General features: G+C 42.2%; 1 protein-coding gene across 5 annotated transcripts; it reads right to left on the reverse strand.

The window, feature by feature from the left end:
• Nucleotides 1-957: 957 nt before the first annotated feature.
• Nucleotides 958-17,883, reverse strand: LPAR3 (lysophosphatidic acid receptor 3). 5 transcript variants are annotated; one of them, XM_071750552.1, is made up of 4 exons: nucleotides 17,832-17,883; nucleotides 11,701-12,166; nucleotides 8,262-9,019; nucleotides 958-3,256 (listed from the first exon to the last, which is right to left on the reverse strand). In XM_071750552.1, exons 3-4 carry the CDS (start codon nucleotides 8,995-8,997, stop codon nucleotides 2,907-2,909), a joined length of 1,086 nt encoding a protein of 361 aa, XP_071606653.1. In that variant the 5' UTR covers nucleotides 8,998-9,019; nucleotides 11,701-12,166; nucleotides 17,832-17,883; the 3' UTR covers nucleotides 958-2,906. The 5 variants fall into 5 exon arrangements, with proteins under 5 accessions (XP_071606653.1, XP_071606651.1, XP_071606654.1 ...); XM_071750550.1 differs by having other exon boundaries at nucleotides 17,300-17,841; XM_071750553.1 differs by having other exon boundaries at nucleotides 17,787-17,838.
• Between the last annotated feature and the right edge of the window lie 3,225 nt (nucleotides 17,884-21,108).

The raw sequence follows: 21,108 nt of genomic DNA on the forward strand, positions 1-21,108 counted from the left end.
AATTCAAGTACAAATGCTACTTTAATGTTTTCCTTGAGACAAACTATTCTGATAAATGTTTATGAAGTTAGAAAGAAATTCCCCACTATATAAGCAGCTGGATGTTTAGACAGTTTTACATAGGAAACATTATACAGTTTCTGTTGCAGCAGTTTTTCGGAAAGTTTGATGCAAGATCAGTTTCCTGCTCCAGTCATGCCACATTGCAATTTATAGTAATAGAGAGGTAGCAGCTCTGAAGGGACTACCATGCTGAAATGGTGAGCATCTCACTGCAAATAACAACATTCAAAAGGCACCAGTTTGCAAGCTATTGGGATCTGGTTCGTTTTGGGGGTTGTTTTTGTTGGTTTTTTTAATGAGATAACTGAAGGAATAAGAGGGCAGACTTCAAACCCTCCCACTTACTTGTAGCAGAACAATTGATAAGGCATCCCCCATCTCAGTCCAGGCCAGGAGTCCATTGAACAAGGTGCTCTGCAAAACAACACAGTCCTTTACCTTTACAAGAGTCACCTATTCCTGCTTACTCAGAAAAATCATCCATATCTAGTTATATTGCAGCCCAAACCCCAAGCTCTGCAGGAGAGACCTAGTGCTCTCCACCACTACAGATGTTCCAGATCTTCATCCAAGCTCTTGTCAGGGCCTGATTCAACCAATTATTACACAGAATCACCTTAGTTGGAAAAGATGTCCAAGATCAAGTCCAACTACAACCTAACACTGATAATTGCTAGCAAACACAAAAATGTTATTAAAACATATCCCACCAACCCACCTCTCCATGATAACAGGAAGCAACATTTCCCCATTTTTGTTTTCATCTGAAGTTTGATCAGTTTTAGCTCAGATGGACCTGTGGAAATGGGTACAAGTCACAGCAGCCATTTACTGCTGACTGTAGGGCCAAGGTAATGTTCAATAACCATTCAAAGAGGAAACAAACCAGGTATCTTATTTTGAAGTAGCATTTTATTTTCTGTTATCTTTGTATACGGAGCTTCAGCCACAAACTGCACACTGTGAATAGCTGTAGGGACAGGAATGTTTGCATGCTATGCCTTTGCAATGCCACCAGCTCTAGAAAGCACCACTTTACATACTTTTCAAAACACCGAACTAATGAAGTAGTATTTGCACAAGAACATTGCATTACAACGGCAAAAAAAAAATAAAAAATGTGTAAACCTTTTTAGCGTTACTCAAATACAGCATCTACCTGAAATGTTAGGCCCTTTCCCTGCAAGGCCACTGGTGTTACAGAAGAGCTGCCCCAACAGAGGCTTGCTGTGTTCCTAAGCTAAGGCCTGCTATGAAATCCCCCAGTGCCTTCTACAAAATTCTACCTGGCCTTTGAGCCAAGTGCTGGTTCTGTTTTGAACAACAGAGTCTAGATATCTGCATGCAAGTTGCACCAAAGGAAGAATTTGCCCAAACTGCAGCTGATCATTACCTTTTGGTCTCATACAATATGCTCTTGGTGTTGTTCTCTGACAAATCCAAGTGGTCAAAGTGACCCTAGGTAATGGTCACCAGCTTTAATACCAGGGATCAGACTTTTTCTAGACAGGCAGCAGGGAGCTCACTGTTACTGAAACCAAACAGCAAGACCCAGGTTTTTAATGTACCAAGAAAGCTACATTCCAATTTTTAATTTCAAGTTTAAATCTAAAGACTTTACCCTAGAGCTTTAAATTGCTGGATCCTCCATTACAGCATGCTCCATAAGTAAAAACTTTAGCTTTTAGGGCTGTGGCTGCATTAACACTAGGCTTCATTAGTCATAATGCTGAAAGCCCTTCAATTCTTGCTGTTTCACGACTTCTTCCTCAAATACTTTCCAGTTAAGATCTGCTTGCAAATCAGAGGTTAAATGTGGTCCACAAAGGTCAAGCAATCAACGCATACTGTACTTTTTGTATGGGCTGAGGTTGGTTTCAGGCGTTTTTCCTGTAAGTTATTTTTTTATTTGAGATAGCTTGTTTGAACCTCTATATATGTGTATTTAAACTTTCCTTAAAAATTTGCACTCTTAAAACAAGAATTTTAGATTTCATTCAACATAGTGGTTGAAGAGGGGTGACCACACCCATTTGATGTTATCAGGGGGAGTAAAATAAACACAGCCACACTGCTGTCCTTGTTAATCCACCCTCAGTGTCTGCCTTCTCAAAGGCAGCAGCAGAGTGCAATGTATCTCCTTGCAGCATTCACTCCACTATGGAAGTAATAACGGGTTTTGTGCTTTTTGCACTCTCAGATCCTGACAATCCACAGTCAGAATACTCACGCACACAGGTGTCTGGTCTGGGCTTCCCATCACAGCCAGGTTCCTGGCATAGCTTTAACAAATCTTCAAGCTACCTCTTTTGAAAACAAGATAAGGAGGAGGAACAGGCAAAGTAAGTATGCGCTATTTCATGAACTTCATAAATCAAGGGAACAAGTTACAATTGTGTCCAACCAAGCCAGTGATCCTCCTCAAGATCACAGAAACTGTTCAAAGCATAAATACTCAATGAATGCCAAGCCTCCACAGTGAGGCAGGTTTATTCTCTTTGTAGGGGCTTAAGGAGGGTCTCACTACATTGCTTACATTTTGGTTCTTCCATGCACAAGAAGTCTCGGAGATGTATTTATTCCATTCACATAAAAAAAACGATTTCATGTACTTAAAAGAAAAAAAAAAAGAAAAAGAGAAAGATGATGGCAGCACAGAAAGTTTTCTTCATTACAAAGTGTTTTTCCATCGGGCAATTATTTATAAGAACTTTTGTTAACACTGGAGTTTAGACTCTGGAACAAAGTGGATATATTGTTTACTAGCTTTGCCAGTCAATCTTCTCTTACAAAACCTCTCCCTTCCCCCCCTCTTTTCCAGCCAAGTCAGTCTCTTGAATAGCTCAGGAGTTTCCTTTGTTACCAAGATCTCCTTTTCCACAAATGGTCCCTTGAATAATGCCATCTTCAATGTAGTGCCCTGAGGTATCTGTGCTCCTGCAAAGAACTGTTGAGGGGATCCGTGACGAGCGTCTTTCCTGACTCTTAATCTCAGAGGAGCAGCAAATCATCCTTTTCATGGTAACCCACATCTCATCATCTTTGTATGAATAAATTATTGGATTCATGACAGAGTTCAACAGGGCCAGGAGAAGAAACCACCTTTTAACATTCTGAATTCCACAGTAGGTGCAGTTCAGACCATCAAGCAGTAAGACAACCAGGCCAGGAGTCCAGCAGACAACAAAGGCACCTAGAAATAATGGAGAAAAACAAGGACTTCAAACAGCTAGGAGTTTGGGGCTTTCTGCATTTTACAAGATTATTGGATTAATCAATATTCTACAGGAAAATTATAAAAGCAGAAAAGAGAGGACAAAACTCTAATGATAACAGAAAATTACATCTACTGGAGCTTCTTTGTCAAGCCTTGACTACGAGACAGGTCAGCTCTAAGAAGGCTGCGGAGAGCAAGAATCCAGCTGATGACAGCCTCAGCTCAAACACAAGTGGGGAAAGGTCATCACAGCAGTGATTTGTCCAGCCTGATAAATAAACAAGAGCTCTGGAGCACTGACAAACATGGAACTGGCACTGTGGGTGCAGACTTTCTCCATCTTTTTCACATACTGAAGGATAAGATCCCAGGTGGCCACTTCCACCACTGTCACAATGCAGAGAAGAAACATGCTTTGTCACACAACAGCTGAGTGCAGAGCTATGGGCACACTGCCCAGTTCATAGAACAAGAATCACACAATTTAAACACATTCTGTCTGGAAACCCCACAGCTCGTGTAGGATTCATGCTGTTGCCTGTGGCAGATGAACACTGCCAGCCCCCTGGCCAGAGCAGCAGCTCACATCTGCACTGCTCCCTCCAGGGCTGCTCCCTCCGGGGTTGTGTGTGCTGCGTGCTCGAGACTGAACAACTTGGATCCAGGAAACAGGTTCAGTTGTAAGTGAAAAAAAGAGAAAGAAACAAATAGATAAGTTAGTAAAGATGAATCAAAAAATGCAGCAGCCAGGCTAAAGAAACGAAGCGAAGAACAGAATAAAAAGAAAAACAAAACAACAAAACAACAAATACACGAAAGCAAACAAACAAACAGGATGAGGAAGAGTGTGGTGATGGGGGAACAAGAAAACTCTGCAAGAGGCATTTCCCCAAAACATAGCAAGAAACCACTGGACAAGCCCAGGAGCAGCAGAGGTCCCATGTTCCAGCTGCAAGGCAGGAATGACAACAGTCCCTCTGAGGGAGAAGCAGGACAGTACAAGGTGATAATAAAGGCTGAAAGAGACAAGGTAGGACAACACACTCTTCTCCCACCAGCCCCTCAGAAAAGAGGAAAAAAAAAATTAAAGAAAGGGGCAATAAGGGAGAAGAGCTCTTAGAGTGAAGACAACAGGAAGAAGGGATAAAACACACAGCTTTCAAGGGAGTTCAGTATCGCCTTTGCATCTCTCCATGTTACTGCCCATCCCCACCACAAGGCAGGGGTGTGGGCAGTGCTTTTAAGGAACCCAACTCAGCCCTGGGCCAGAAGCTCAGGAGGGGCCCCGAGCTGCCCCTTCTGCCTTCCTGCCTCCCCCGGCACCACAGCCCATCATCCCTTGCCCTCAGCCCGAGGAAGGAGCAGCCATACACATGGTAATACTAACTTAGCACAAGCCACAATTGCCATCTGACATACAGAAATAGAAAATTACAACTCTGCACAACAGTCGCAATTTGAGCAGCATACTGAGGAAATTCCAATCGTTTTTAACAGCAGAATTTCCCCTTTTGGGGGGCTTAAAAAAATAATCAGAAAAATAAGGATGCTAACAGCTACATGCTAAAAAGCTCTCCTGAGAGTATTAGTATCTGTTGAACAATTCTGGTAGGGAAAGCAAGTCCATCTGTTTTTTTGGTGTTTTTTCCCAAAGCCACTGGTTTTGCCATATGTGAGCTGTGTGAGCAAGCAGCAGGAGGGCTGCCTGGCCCCATGACAGGACCCAGGCAGCAGAGGAGCAGAGATTTGGTGGCACAGGAGGCATCCCACCAGCTGTGCTGTGCACCTGGGCTGCTCTCAGCAGCACTGGACACTTGTGCCCATCAAGGATTTTAATGGAAACTGTGCCCATCTGGTGGGCAGGCAATAGTGGTATATAAAGTGCATTCATGTGGCTTATTAAGGATTAAGATTGCTGAAAAATATATCCAGGTCAAGGAAAAACGGATCTTGCTGGAAGTCCGTGCTTCTGGATTCCTGACAAAATTCAACTGATTTATTATGTACCAGGCAATATTGTACAGAACAAAGGCAAGAGACCACCTCTTTCAGAAACTGCATTTTCTACTCTGTTGGACCAAGATTTTTGTGATGCTAAGTACTAATTTCATGGTGTTAGCTCTGAGATACTGGTTAACATCAGTAACATTCCTTCATTGCCCACTGGCATCAGAAGCTGCAAGCTGCTACCACAACACTTGTTTTCTCTGTCCTACACACTGATGTGGCTCCAGCGTGCTGAGTAAGCAGTTGTGACACCAACTCTCTCTCACAGTCTATAATGGAGAAACACTGTACTGAGTTATTGCCTTGGGGTTCACCAGCACATCCCATCCCTTTTAACCAGACCACCCAGACAATACTGTGCCTAGCTGAGTGTCTCAGTATTTGGACAGAGAGCTTTTGCAAGCCACTAAGGGTCACTGGCAAAGTCGCCAAAACACCAGTTACACACAGAAATTAAGATGGTAACAAACATTCTTTAGAACAAGAACTGAAAGTGTTTTAACCATTTGAACCACAAAGCATGCAAGGTAAGGTCCAACCCTGTGTTCACGGAAGTGAGCAGGAGAGGACACAGATCCCAATGCCACATCTAACAAAAGACACAAAAATCTCTCCTCAAAAAAAGCCCAAGATTTCAGGCTGGATTAGTCTGTGAGCTCCTAGAATATACCCCTGTCTGCCTATACAGGCAAAACCCATAAACATATCAGTGGGAAAACTATGGGAAGATAACAGACATTTGCAGACATCTCTCTGCACATTCCCCCATCCCACAACTGAAGACAAGGAGAAGGGGGCAATGCAGTCACGGTTTTCAGTCAGTGGCTGATGCTTTCTTGGACCTGTTGCTTTGATTCCATAAAAAACACACTTTTCTGTGTACAGAGATAACAAAAGTGATTCACATTCTGCTCTTAGCATCACAGATGAAAGCAAGGCACAGCTCAGACTTGCAGCCTTGCTTGGATGTTGCTATTTTTACCACAGAGCTTTCAGAGGGAACCATGGTTAAACATAAATATATACCTTTGTCTTGGCACTCAGGCTATTTTCTTGTTTGCAGACATTTTATGCTGTAGAACCTCATCTCCCTGACAAAGTGCCACACTCCAAAAAGAAACTAATTTCTGGGACTCTAAAATTTACAGAAGTTACATGAAATATAGCCTTACTGCCATATGGATCAGAACAGCTCTGAGTCTTCCCACTGGATTACAGGAAATCAGGCATCACAATGCCTCAGTTTGAATATTTTCTGTTAGATTTAAACATGGATATTCTTGTAGATTACATCATTTTTGCTTGAAAATGAATTCTTGTGTACCTGGAAGCACTACTGATGCTTCAGCAGCATCATGTCATAAATCTCTGCATCCCAAAGCTGTCCCCAAGCATGCCAACACTGAGGAAAAAAAAGAGTGCAGTAGCTTCCAGATGACTGTGCCACATGGGCACCCGAGTTAAAACAGCAAGTTACCAATTAAACTATATTTTCACTGAAAGTGAAAACCATCTGCCCTAAAGCTTCAATTTAGCAGGAATCTCTCTGCCAAGCTCAGATGAGCTACCACATCCATAGCACCTGAAAATCATGCACCCACACACCTGCAGCCACCCATCTTCAAAGCTACAGTGACAGACTTAGCTAGAACTGTGCCACAAGGTCAGCCCAAGAACATCTTAGCCCCTTTTGCTAGGTTTCATATCTTCTAGTTTCAACCAGATAACTTCCTGTGGTTTAGCATGCCAAAGGGAAAGCTTTGTTCCAATCCTCTGATGGACCATTTTAGGGTTATGGTAGAAAAAGGTCGACGGCAGAGACCTGAGCCCCAGCCTCTGCAGGAGGTCACCCAATAACAAAGGGTGGTGCAAAAAACCACCTGCAGCTGTGATCATCATGAAATCCATGAATTCACACTGAAACCCAGGCTCCCCCAACTCTTAATTGTAGGACCACGGGAGGAGAATACCCACAGACAACAGTGATGGAGGAGCAACCAGCCACAGGCCTGGGCTCCTTAAGAGGGGAGGTGGAGGTAAACAGGAGGAGCAGCATGCCAGCAGCACCCAGCTATGTACAGCCTCCTTCCACACAGAAGCAGAAGCAGGATTTTGTCCTGAATCTCCCATGAAACAAACAGAGCCCATTAATGAGAACTCTGGTTCTCATCATGGTTCATCCAGCAACAAAGCATCTCGAACACGTGCGCTCGGTGCATCTCTGATTTGATAATCAGCTCCATCACAACCAGCTGATTAAGTGATCTCAGTTGCCCAGATATCAACACTGTCTTTAGGGCAGATTCCAGGTCAAATCAAGTTATGATCCAGATATCCAAGGCCGTACTGTATCATCATCTGAAAATATTTTGCACTATGCAATCTTCACAGAATTCAGGTAAATTCTCACCTTGCAAAGCGTAACTCTGGCAAAGTCACAGACTCACCAGGCATCCTCTCCTTTCCCCAGGGATCACATGTTTTCATGGGGAAGAAGTTGGTATATTTAGGAAACAGACAAGAGGAAGAAGTACAAAGGAAATTGTCCACATCCAGCCATAGGATTCATGGCCTTGTACAGATAATTAACAAACAGTGAAAATGTTCTACTAGGGAGCTATGAATCTTCACATGCCTTCTGCCAAAGTGATTTTGTATTCCCCTCCCACTGACTAAAAGAACCCCATAGATAATGTGTTTTGTAACAAGCTATTTCCAAAATACAGACACTTTTCTATGTATTGACCAGTCCCCTACTTAATGTTTCTGTGTGGAGCAACACTTATTTCACTACCTAAAGCAGATAGAAATCTAAATGCCTCCAACACTTAAAAGTTTGGGGAGGGTTGTTTTGGTTTGATTTGTTTTAGGGGGGTTGGTTTAAAAAACAAGCAAACCAAAAAACACCAAGCAAAGACAAACCAACACACAAACCCATTCACAGCCTTGCACACCACGATTTGTAGTCTCTTACCTAAGAGAGTCATGACAGTCTTCATGAGCTTCACAGGGGTTTTCCTACGGCTAATGGATCCACTAGTGTGTGACGACAAAACATTAGTTTTCCTCTGGACATACATGTAGATTCTTATGTAAACCACCACCATAATGAAGAAGACGACAAGGTTTAAGACACTCCAGAACACCAGGTAGCTTCTGCTGTAAATAGGTGCCAGGGATGAGCAGGCAGTAATGTCACAGAGGCAGTTCCAACCCAGGGTAGGAACAGCACCCATGAAAATAGCAATGGCCCAAATGGATATAATTAAAAAGGTGACTCTCTTCTTGGTGAGGTTACTGTGGATCTTCATCCGCATGATTGACATGTGCCGCTCGACAGCAATGACCAGGAGGTTCACCAGGGAAGCTGTCAGGCTGGTGTCCAGAAGCCCCTGACGCAAAAACCAGCGGTTCACAGTTAATGTCTTCGACACTGGGCCTGTGTTGAACATCAAGAAGACATAGGCAATTCCAGCAAAAAAGTCTGCAGCAGCTAAGTTGGCCAGGAGATAGTAAAAGGGAAAATGAAACCTCTTGTTCTTGACCACAGCTGCTATAACCAATGAATTTGAAACGAAAATGAAGAGGCAGAAAAATGTCCCAAAACACAGAACAACAATAAGCTGGGTCCCTGTCCACTCATCTACTGTGTCAGTGTTTGTCTTGTTATAGAAAAAGTCCATGCGCTTGTCATAATAGCATTCATTCATCCTGGATTAAAGCCCCTGCATCCTAGGAAGGGTGGAAGGGACAAAATAAAGAAGGATTAAAAATCAACTAGTGATCTTTCTTCAATCATCATACCTAACAGTTTTGGTTTTTTTTTCTTGGAGGTAGGGAGGGGATTGGACTGGGACAATATTTGAAGGCCTTAAGTAAAAATCCATACTGTACAGAGTTAATGCAAAAGAAAATAATCTGTCCACTGATGGACTGAAGTAACTGATGCTTGGATGAATAACAATTTTTAAAAGACTTACCTCCTTATTTTTAAAAGACTTACCAGCACAGTCCCTTTGCACTAGCAGTCATACTGTACAAACAAAGTGGAAATTAAGAGGTTAAAAGTGACTTTCTGGAAGTCACAAAGAAAATTTGAGAAAAGGCCAAGCCATTCTTGCTGTGAAATCTCATGTTTGAGCCACAGCCCCATCATTATTCCCGTTTCTCAATATATGCAGTCAGGACAGGGAAGAATAAATCATAACTCAATTTGCTGACTTGGCAAGAAAAGGTCTATTACGGAAAAGAAAATCAATTACATATTAATAAATATAAGAAATGATCTCTGTAAGATGCTACAAGCATGTTGATTCTGAGCCTATGCCTGTTATTTACTGCTACAGGCTTCAAGTAAGTGTTCTGAAAAGGAAAAAATACTTTCTACAAATTTGACTTTGCTGAAGCCAGATTATTTTATTGTGCTGTCAACGTAGAGTCCTGGGAGCACCACACAGACCAATTCCCTTTAAAATAAAAACAGTTTCCTATCCAACCACAGGACAAACCAGGCCCCAGCAACAGCAGTAGTGCTGGGGTTGTTGTTTTCTTAAACCCACTCAGCACTATTTTGGACACAAGACTATTAAGCATGATGGAAGGGGGAGCCTGTGTTCCAGATTACATCACATTTCAGCTACTCCAGTGAGGTCAATGTCAGCTGCCTTGGCAATTTTAATGCCTTTATTATGAATCAAGCTGAACTCAAAGTAACTTAACACAGGCAGATCTGACAGCAATTACTGATGGTGACTGAACCCCGAGGAGGGTCTCAGCCTAGTGGGGAGAGTTTGTGTCTGATCATCACTATCCCTCACATTCACTGTCAGGACTGAATAAGGGGTTTTGACAATGGCTCCATTAATAGATGTTGCATAGTTTCAGCAAACCCTAGGAACCCAATTACGGCACAAGATCCTAATCATGATAGATTTATAGGGTGGCAAACTTGTGCCTGACTCTAAGGACAGAGAGAAGGAAGTATCCAGGACACAAAGCTGCAGGAGAGGCAGAAACACTAATAGCTTTCTAAAGCCTCAGGCTGTCAGGAATGCCAGAGACAGACTGAGCAGGACTTAAATGAAAAAACAAAAAAAAAACCAAAACAAAAAAACCCCAAAACCATAAATCCTAGAAGTGGTTACAAGCAGAATGATAGAGAAAAGCATAAGCTTTTCACCTCTGCAGCTAAAGCTGATTGCAAATCAAAGATGAAGTTCACTTGGTACTTAGTCTATTACCACCCTGTGGTTACTTAACAGTTGTATCACATCTCTCCAGGAACTAGGAAGCAAATTAAGCAATCCCCAGCAGGCCAGCTAACAAGCCACATTTATATCAAAGGTTCCTTCTGAGCTTTAAGATAAAAAGGTTTATCTTCTGCCATTTAAGTTATGCTCCTTGTGTTATTTCTCATACAATCTTTGTATTATCTAATTTTAAACCAACTTGCACTATTAGGTGATTCATATTTTCAGCAAAATTATTATTATAACAACAACAACAACAAACTATCTGAACTACTCCCAGGCCTCTCTTTTTTTTTATTCCCATCCTACATTTAGTAGTCAACATGAAATCAGGCCACTTGATATTGTTGTCCATTTTATTACCCCCAAGAACCTACGCAGGCGCTTCTCTTATAAAAGAGTATTTTACCTAAAGCATCCAAGTCACATACATAGTCAGAAATAAGAACAATTACTTAAGGACAAGTGGAAGGAAACAAGTAAATCATTCCTGGTGCTGAAACATTCGAGGATTCCTTCATTTAAAAATAAAAAAGCCTCAGCAACTCAGATCCACCGTAAGGAGTCAACCAGAATTCAATGTCTGCTGCTTCCTTTTCAGGGCAATATGATAAACTTGGGCAGTCGGGACATTCACCATTTTCACCTAAGAATTACTCAGAAGTCAGTTTAAATCTGTAAGTGACCAGAAGGCCCTGAGGAGCTGCAGACAATAGCTACCAGAGCAGCTCTGCCCAGCAGTGATGCTCTGCTCTTACCCACCAAGACAGTAAAGGACTTGCTGAGCTTGACATGAAGCTATTGCAGAACAGCCCAAACGCCTGCAAATAGATGCAGATTCTTGGGCAAGAATGGTAGGAAAAAAGAAAAAAAATCTGTGAAAATTATAGGGAAGGTTTTTAAAACATGTTTTTTCTTACTGTGTAATCATCTCAATAGATGAATCTTTTTTATTTGCACTGACACAAGAATAAAGTGATCTGCAGATGCTTTTTGCATCTTATCTGCAGAACAAGCTTAAAGAAACCCAGAATATCAGTTATGAACTTATTCTAAATACTTCAGGTTATTGAAATCCCATCCTCATTTGAAGTGGTACCTGAGAAAAAAACAAATTGTACACTGGTAATTCTCATCCAAAATAATCACACTACAAAGACTCACTGTCACACAGCAGAGCTCAAATGACAAACGGTTTTCAAATAGATGCCTCACTGTGCTGAGATAGGGTAGGAGCAGCAAAAGGAGCAGAAAAGCATCCAATGGTGGTTTCAGGGTCACAGGACAGACTCCAGAGATGTCCAAATGGAAGCTGCATCAAAACAGCAGCCCAGCTGAAGCTAATTTGCATCCCAGTCCTTCAGAGCAGAGATGTAGCACGTGGCTGTCACACCAGGGTCCTTCCAGACAGTGCCTTACTTCATGCTTTCATTTTATTTTAAATCCTCTCAGCAGAACTATTCTGGCCTCAGGGAAGATGCACAGCAGTGACAGAGCTATGCAGTTGTATCCTCAGTGGTCCTGTCCCAGTCCACATCATTTGCAAGAGATGAGTTATAGGATATCCCATGTTTCCTGGTATGTCACAGTTTCACACATTGGCAGGGCTTTATGCTTCAGGTCTTCTCTTCTGCAGCCAAATCAGAAACGTTCATCTTAATCAGGGAAAGTTTAAAGTTTAAAAGAAAAAAAAAACGTCTTAAATACTACATATTTCAGAATTTTTCATTAATTACACTCAGTTTTGAAGATTCAGACAAAAGTTTGTCAAAATTTTAAAAGAAACTGAAGCAGTAAAAAAACTGCTAAACTGGTCAGCCCAGCCTTATAAAAGCAAGAGAGTCTTCTAGAGTCTGCACCAGAGCTCTCCCTAGTTCTGATATTAATTTCATGAAGAATTGCCTGCTTCTGCCTTGAAACTGTCTCTCAAGTTTGATATGTCTCATTTCTTATGGGAAAGGTCAGCAAATAATTTCCATTCAACTCTTATATGCCACTCACTGTTTTATAGCCCTTCATTTAGACCTCCAGAAGCTTGACAGCAGTAACCACATACTGCATATTCTACAGATGGGTTGAGCTACTAGCTTGGCACAAGTCACATACAAGGAAATACATCAAACTTTATACATCAAAACTTTGCAAGTGCCAAAAGCATACTCATGTCAAAAAGGCTCTTTTCCCTCTTTCAATCCATGGAGTTACTTTAACCAATAGTGCTTCCAAAGATCAGAAACTGGTAGAGTGGGAAGTGTGCCTTTCTCTACGACTGAGTATACATAAGCTCTGAGTGGGATCAATCATCTGTCCCAAAAATCTCTATTTGGTTCAGCTAAACTGCTTTCAAATGCAAAACTATACATTAAGAATTCTTCCCAATCCAGCACATCTTGAGCTCTGTTTTCCTTCGAGACAGCTTGTATATCTGAATTGATTTTAAATTCCACTATGCAAGTACAACTTGTATCAAGTCAGAATTTGTTCCTCACTATTCTTAAAATAAAGGTCCAGAATTTGCATGAGCATGTATGAATATATTACACTACCTACCTAAATAAAGAATTATTTAAAAGTCATCACCTAGATGACATTTGGGACAAAAGCTTCAGCTAGTTACAAGCCACATGCTTTAATAGCTGTCATTCAACGAGAATTTAGTTTGCTTCCAGAAAGTTACTAAAAATCTGCATAATGAAATCTAATATCAGTTACTTTAATTATTTTGCTGATTCAAATTGTGATTAAGATCATCCTTTAAGTAACTTCAATTAAAAAATAAATCTGGCCTGCAAATCAGCTCTACACCAAGTTACTTGTTGTTAATGCAGACATTTCGGAAGGAAAACTCTAACAGTATTTTAATGAGAAGGTCATCACAAAACTTAGCCTGCAAGCCATAATGTGATTCATAACACAACCCCACTGCCTCTTTCCTGTCCATTAAAAACCAAGTTGCTTTAATACATTGGCCACAAGATTATTGAAAAGCTGGCGTCAGCCTGGGGGACTTGGATGGCTTCTGCCCAGCTTCAGGATAAATGCAACAGGGAGGGAGCGGGCAAACATGGGCTGGGACACTGAGCCACTGTGATAGGGTTCAAGCAGAGTCTGCAGATAGACTCAGAAGTCACAGGACCGACCCTGCAAGAAGACCACAGCAGTGAAGTCCTACAGCAGGACTGAGTTTGGGTGAGAGGCAGGGAAGCTTGCCAAGGCAGAACCCTGGTCTGGTTTAGTGCTGGTTTTCCTGAGCTGGCAGAGGGATTTCTGCGCAGAAAATTCAGGGCGGTTCAGTATCCAAAACGACAGACTCTGGAATGGAAGGAGAGACAGCAGAGCCGGCACAGTCCGGACAGGTCCGTGGGACAGCACGGAGGAGCGAGCTGCACCCAGGCTCAGCCTGCAGCTCGGGCAGGGTGCCAGCCTGTGCCAGAGACCTGCCCTGCCCTGCCTCCTCTAGTCCATTAGCAAAGATGAGGTATTAAATACAGACCTCTGAAGATGTTTTGAAACTTTTGTAAAAGGTTGCTCTTTGGGAAGCAGAGTTTATCACGCTAATCACAGGCAGTTGTGGCAGAGCAGGCAGACAAGTCACTTAAAATAATCTCTTTGAATTCAGACTGCTAATGCAGACAAATACTAAGCAGCAGCAATTACCTACCCGCACAGACTGCTTAGGCTTTTTAAACTTATCCCACAAACAGCAGACAGCCCATGACACAGCAGCCCAAAACCCTGGCAAGGAATCCTGTGGCAGCACTCTCCCTGCCCGCACCCTTTGCCACAGGCAGACACGAACACCCTCTGTCCCTTCATCTTCTGCATGTAACCATGGGTTCTGCTTTTTATTTTTCTAGTTAATCGAAACATTCCCTCTCACCTTGTTCCCAAGAGGAAGGTGCAGGCAGCAGAAGGAAGCTGGGGCACGGGGCAGCCAAGCTATACATACAAGTAGTGCCAGTTCAGAAAGGGAATCGGTTCCTTGTTCCCCTCCACACCCTGCATAGATGTATGGCCACAGAGGAAAACACAGCCAAATGATTGCACAGTAACCCAAGAAACCCATTCAGGTTGCCTCAGCTAAGAAAGAAATACCAGTGCAGAAAAGGGTGTGTAACACAGCAGAGGCCAAAAACGTTAATATGTAACTGTAAGAAAGAGTTTTGTGAAGTACATAACTCTGGTTCACTTTTAATTGTCTTTAGTAGTTAATTGATATTATAACAAAAATCAGTTCAGAAAAACAAACTGAAAGGATGCACATAAAGAACACAAAGTTATGCCCAACTATCACAATCTAAACTAAGGAAAATATTTATATCTGGTATTATTAGAAGATGCAATGGAAGCTGACATTGGTTTAGCAGGTTTTACCGAGACAAATTATCTCAGAAGTGACTGATTTACATTTTCCCAAAGAAATCTTGTGGGCACTGCCTGTACTTAGAACAACATGTGACACGGTCCGCTTTGAAGAACCGAGAATATACTTTTTAAAGAACTTTTTAAATTCAGTTTCAACAAATTGGAAAAACATTATTAAAAACCTATAGGGCTCGGTGAGTGTTTTTAATCTAGAAAATGTATTTATTTGCAAAGGAACCCGCTTCTGGTTGTGTCTGGCTATATTTTTTCTTTGCAACTTTATTATCCCCAGTTTCAGATGATTGCCTAAACTCAAACCAAGCACACACAAGCACTATTATTCCATTATCTCAGACTTCAGCACCTTTTAAAATAAGGAGAGCAGAGTGCCACATCCATTTTCACTCAAAGCCCACTTCAGCTACATAATATTAACCTGACGGAAAGTACAGCAGCACTCATATTTCACCATGGATCTGTTCATTTCCAGTAACTGTCCATTTTAATGGCATCATCTTTTAGACTGAAAAGGGAAAAGAATGGGATGAAGGGAATCAAGATGATTCCTCAGCAACTGTTATGTAATGGTGGTGGAAACATCTAAGGCTTTATTATTTATCACCCATCCTGCATAGTATACCAAGCCTATATACTACAAAGAATATTAAGAAAAGTATTTAACCTACAAAAAATATAGACGCTCAAGACTAAGTATTCAAGTTCCAGAGAGGGGAAGCAGTACCAGTAGCCACAGACCACAGTGCTCTGTACACACAGACTGATAAAAGGCTTAAAAATCACTGTCAGGGCACAGAAGTGTCACCCTGTGCATCTGTGTGACAGAGCTGTTCCTCTCTGAGCTGCTGCAGACACAGGGGCAGCTGAACTGCAAAACAGAGAAAGATGCAGAAGCACCTACACCAATGTGTTATGATCCCCAGGCTCCTGTCCTGAAATAATTTAGTAAAAAGCTGCTTTACTGCACTGCATTACTTTTTAAATGAAAAAGCTCTGATGCACTCCAGAAAGTTGTTAGGGACAGATACTAAGCAACTCACTAGTTACCACAAGTTTAGAGTTCAGGCTTCGGTAATTTAAGACTTTCTGAAATTATGGTTTACTAAATCTATATATGGAGTTCAAACTAAAAACTTCACTGCAAAGCTTTCATTTAGTCTCCTTTAAGTGTGGTTCTGGAAGGAGCTGGCAGGTCATCCTATAATGCGGAAACAGACACAGTATTTAAAATATTTTAAAGCCATTCAAACAGCCTGTACATTTTGAAACATTCTGAGAAAAATACCTGTTCTGCTTCTAAACTAACTTTTCAATTTCTTCAGAACTTTCAGCTCCTCTCATCAATCACGATCAGCTCCATTTTACAGTCCAAAAAATGAGCTCTCCTATACAAAACCTACAGAATTTGAATACAGAATCTTTAAGCACAGTCCCAACCAAGTGAACTTCTCTATTGTTCATGTTCAGCATAAAGCTGATGAGGACCTGAGTCGTGGCACTACTGATTAATACAAGCCACCTGATCTGTTATCAGATGCAGAGCCCAGGTTGCAAGCAAATGTTTCAGCTGAACTGGTAGAAATTTAGGCTTCAGGAAATACTTGCTAGAGACCTGGCACTGGCTGTAAGGGCTTAGAAGTAGACTCCAAGTATCTGAACCTTTAAGACTAATACCCAAGAGGAATATGCTCTCTATGATGTCAGATCTTGTACTTCAAAGATTGTAATTATCTGATAGCACCAAGACTATGCTGAAGGAGGTTGCAAAACAGTAATAGTAGCACAGGAGGACAGGGATACAGTCAATCCAACTTTTCTGAAACTGCAGTCCAGCATTTGACAAAAATACACCTTTCAGCTCTACTTGCTGATCAGAGCTGCTGCTTCGTTACTGATTGTGCAAGTTGGGGGCTTTTGTTTTATTTCACTTAATTTGCAGTCCACAGATAAACTTAATGAAGTCAGATTTTTCACCATATAACTGGATTTGTATTGTGCTTCTCTCCTCTACACCTCCTCAGAGAACATAAAAACATGTAAGAAACCACATTCTCCATACAGCTTAAAGAACAAAAGCTACATCAATGCACCTCACCAGTCTCTAACAGGAAATGTCTTTTTCTAGATTAATATTACAGAAGGGAGAACAGTCCTGCCTGCATGACCTCTGGAAACACAAAGGTACAAAAGGACTTTTTTTTTTTTTCGTGTCCCCCCCCCCCCCCCCTTTTTTTTTTTTTCCTTACAACAAAACAAAACTAATAAAAATATATAATGCAAAACAATATCACAGTATTTTTCAGTGTAGTGTATAGATTAGGATGATATAAAAAAATTCATGGAAGAGTCTGTGCCAGCCCCCCATGTGGCAGATACTTACTACCAGTGCCTCAGCAAGGCGCGATACACACGCAGGTCCAGAGACGTGGAAACGGAGTTCCAAGTATATAGAAACGCGTATGTGTACATGCAGGAAGGATCTATATTTTTATGTCTGCATTATATCTTTATATACTCGGAGCCGTGGATCGGGTGCCGACCTGCAGCACCCGCCTTGCCGGGGCTGTGCCTCCGCGGAAGCCCCCGAAAGCCCCGCGGCTGCGGACGGGCAGCGTCCAGGAGACTCGGCTCCTTGCGCCCCGGCGAGGGGCAGGGGCCGGCCGCAGGCTCTCCAGCTTCAGCCAGAGGGAAAAAATATGTTTAAAAATAAAATTAAATAAAAAAATTATAATAAAGTTTAATGGAACTGCAGAAAGTTTTGTCCTGCCGGACTACTGTGAAAACAGTTAATAAATCAGAGCTCATCAAGCTCACGATGAAGGTGTTCCCACCCCATCCCCGCAGCCACGCCGCCGCCCCTGCCTCACCGGCGGTGCCGGGGGCTCAGCCCCGTCCCCCGCGGCCCCACTCACCGGCAGCCCCGCAGCGCCGCGACACCAATGCCGCCACCGCGCCGGCCCGCACCGCCCGCTCCCCGCCCCCGCTGCCTTAACCCCTCCGGCGCCACACCGGGACCCGGCACCGCCACACCGGGACCCGGCACCGCCACACCGGGACCCGGCACCGCCACACCGGGACCCGGCACCGGCCCCTCAGCCTGTCCCGGGGGGGCGCAAACAGTGCTTTTGATGCGGGGTTTTTTTCCTCTCTCAGGTCCTAAAGTTTCTTCCCTCCAAGTGGCGGCTGGAGACGAGGCACACAAGTGAGACCTTCAAGCAACCCAGGGCACAGCAGAAGCCTAAAAGGTAAAGCTGACTGAACCACCCCTCAGAAAAATCCATCATTTGTCAGATTTCAGAAAACAAACGCAAAACCCCAATAAAACTGCAGTAACTTCCACAAGCAGACCAGGACAGTACATACAAGTACGTGTGCCACTTCATTCCAGCTGTTATTTTAAACGTAGTATACAAAGCAACCAAGATCCACCTCACACCCAACACAATTCTCAAGGCTCTGGTCAGTTCCAGAAGGCAGGACCTAGTACACACAGCTTTGCAATGAAGAACAAGCCAAACCCAAGTGTAGAAGGTGGTACAATATCAAATGTAGCTGAGGAGTGGGACCTGATCAATCATGCTACCTACCTGAATCACTTACCTGTCTTAGGTATACAGAGCTGCTCAGGATAAAGATGGAGAACTGACAGAAGAAAAATCTCAGCAGTCTCTATTCCACTTCTCCGAAATCCTGGTAGTGGTTACAGCATGAAACCTAGATAGAGCATCAAAGACTACCCATGAACTTCATATAGAAAGGCCAAACAGCCTTCACTCTAGCACCTTTTCCTGTAGTAACAATCAGTGTCAGGTCCAAAAATAAGAAATCAAACACTTACTCATCCTGTCCCCCCCTCGCTTGAAGGCACATCTTGAAGATGGCTAAGCAAGCTTTTTTTTTTTTTTTTTTTGCTCCTTCCAGTGCATTTCTTTCTAACGTAACCTTATTACTGCCTTTCCAACCACTTGTCTCCATTTTTTGTTAAATACTATAAGCAATTAGCAAAAGCTTCTTATCCCAGGGAACAAGACCGCCAAAAGTAAGAGCTCATTTTCATAACACTTTATAAATTTGTTTATAACTTTCTGCTTCCATTAGTGTGCATCACTTCCTTAGCAGCTGGAATTGGACCACCTATCAGTCAGCAAGTATTTTCAGATCTATATTAGCACACTGAATTAAGAGTCAAAGTAAGCCAGATTTCCTGTTAAATTTAACCTCTGTGGAATAGATCCAGTGAGAAGTTTCAGCAACTGGCTCTTGCCTTTCTTCCAAGAGGAAAGAAAACCACCAGATACTGAAGATGCTAATTGGTTTCTACAATATACTAGTTACCTGCTCTAATATGGTAGGGCAGAAGCAGTAGTTGAGCTAGCAAGAAGCTCATATGATTTAAAAAGAAAGAAAATCAATACTGACAAGAAAACTTTATGATTCCATTCAAGAAATTAAGACTCAAAATGAGTACAAATTTTAAATAGTTTCTACATTCCTTTGGCTGGTAACACTTTCCTTTGTTCCCTGAGGATTCTCTCACAAGCAACTATTTATCTGATCAATGGCTTTGGCCAATGACACTTAATGCCCTTTGAACTGGAAAGAAACAGCCTGGGTCAAAGCGCAGTGGCTTTATGGCTGACAGTGCCAAGGGCATGGGATGTGCCCTACTTCTAGGGATGAGATGCATTAGGCCTCAGGCAATGAGCCTTTCACACCATTCACAAAACAGAAAGTACTTCCACAACATACTATCTTACCTCAGACAGCATTGGAAAAAGACTTAGATTAGATTAAAATTATTAAATGAGATTAAAATAACAAACCAAACAAACCAACAAACTAAAAATCTAAGCCCAAGGACTTGCCCTGCCTCAGTGGGATGTTGGCAATCCCAGATGTTAGAATAACATTGCACAAGAGATGCAGAACTCACACACACAAGCAACAGCCTCTGGAAGCATGTACTGCCCAAAACACTCATAAACCCCATCAGGACACACACTGTAACACCTTATCTAACTAATTACCTACTAACATAGCATTAAGTATCTGCTTTTAGTAGCTTCAAGTCTCTCACCTAAGATTTCCACAAGCACGGGCAGAAGATAGGCCAGTAGGAAAATACAATGTATTTTCATACATGCTGAATTTTGGTCCTGTTTACTAGGGAACTGCTTGATTCAGAGAGACATTCCAGAAAGTTACCAGTAAAACAGCAGCAGATACAGAAAACACCAGCATCTCTCACATAAAGTCAAGACTGCATGCTGTATGGTCAAGAAAATCCAGGGCCCTAAAGCAGAAGTCTAAAGGCTAGCACTAACCAAAACAAGTACTATACATGAAAAATTGGCTCTTCTCCCCTTAGTGGAAGACAGTAATCCTCTGTTATACATTACACAATTAGCATCTGGTTGACAAAAAGAGACTTCACACTGTTAGCAGAGCTTTTCTGTAATTGTCTTTTCAACAAGTGACTTGAGAAACTCCAGTTTCCCAGAAGAGGGTAGGCAAAAAAATACAAATCAGGTGTCTTTGTCTGCTGTAGTTCAGGAAATTATTTATTTCACATTTAATTCTAGAATAATTTTCTCTCTTGCTCTTCGTATCAAGCTTAGGTCAGTCCACTCTGTGACCAACCATTCCATTTTCACAGCTTGGAGGTGATTATGGCTGAGAACACTGCATATGCATTGGATTCTTCTAACATCAGCCCACTGCAGGCTTTGTGGGAGCAGTGTGAAGGTCTCAGTGACATGGTACTGTGAATTTAAAATATATTTGCTCAAGGAGAGCAAATCAAGCTTTTATATCTAGGGCTTCAGGTAAACATGTAATTCCACAACAAGAACACACACTTAGGACAACACTGTTAGCAAGCTCTTTTTCCAGGTTCTGGTCAGTTGCTGACCATCATTTTCCTACATTATGGTTATTTGCTATCAAAGACTCCTGGTGCCCTCTGATTCTCTTCATGTTAGACTTCTTCAAGGCCTGTAATGCAGTATTTTGAGATGTCTTCCCAAAGAACAGCTTTCAGTAAGTCAGGCCCTTGTTAGTTTAACTAGAATCACTCTTCTTGCTCCAAGTTAAGCTGCCACCCACCATGTTCATACCAGGGCAGTGTTTCAAATTGCCTTTGCAATCTGCAACACTAGCAAGCCAGAATTTGCAGAGAGTCTGTCATTA

Source organism: Heliangelus exortis, chromosome 8 (assembly GCF_036169615.1).
Source record: "Heliangelus exortis chromosome 8, bHelExo1.hap1, whole genome shotgun sequence".
Lineage (NCBI taxonomy): Eukaryota > Metazoa > Chordata > Aves > Apodiformes > Trochilidae > Heliangelus > Heliangelus exortis.

Excerpts from the sequence above, each read along its gene's own strand:
- LPAR3 (XM_071750552.1), bottom strand. The coding sequence starts at position 8,997 with ATGAATGAATGCTATTATGACAAGCGCATGGACTTTTTCTATAACAAG. Across the intron at positions 3,257-8,261 it reads GACTGTCATGACTCTCTTAG|GTGCCTTTGTTGTCTGCTGG; the intron begins GTAAGAGACTAC and ends CATTATTTCTAG.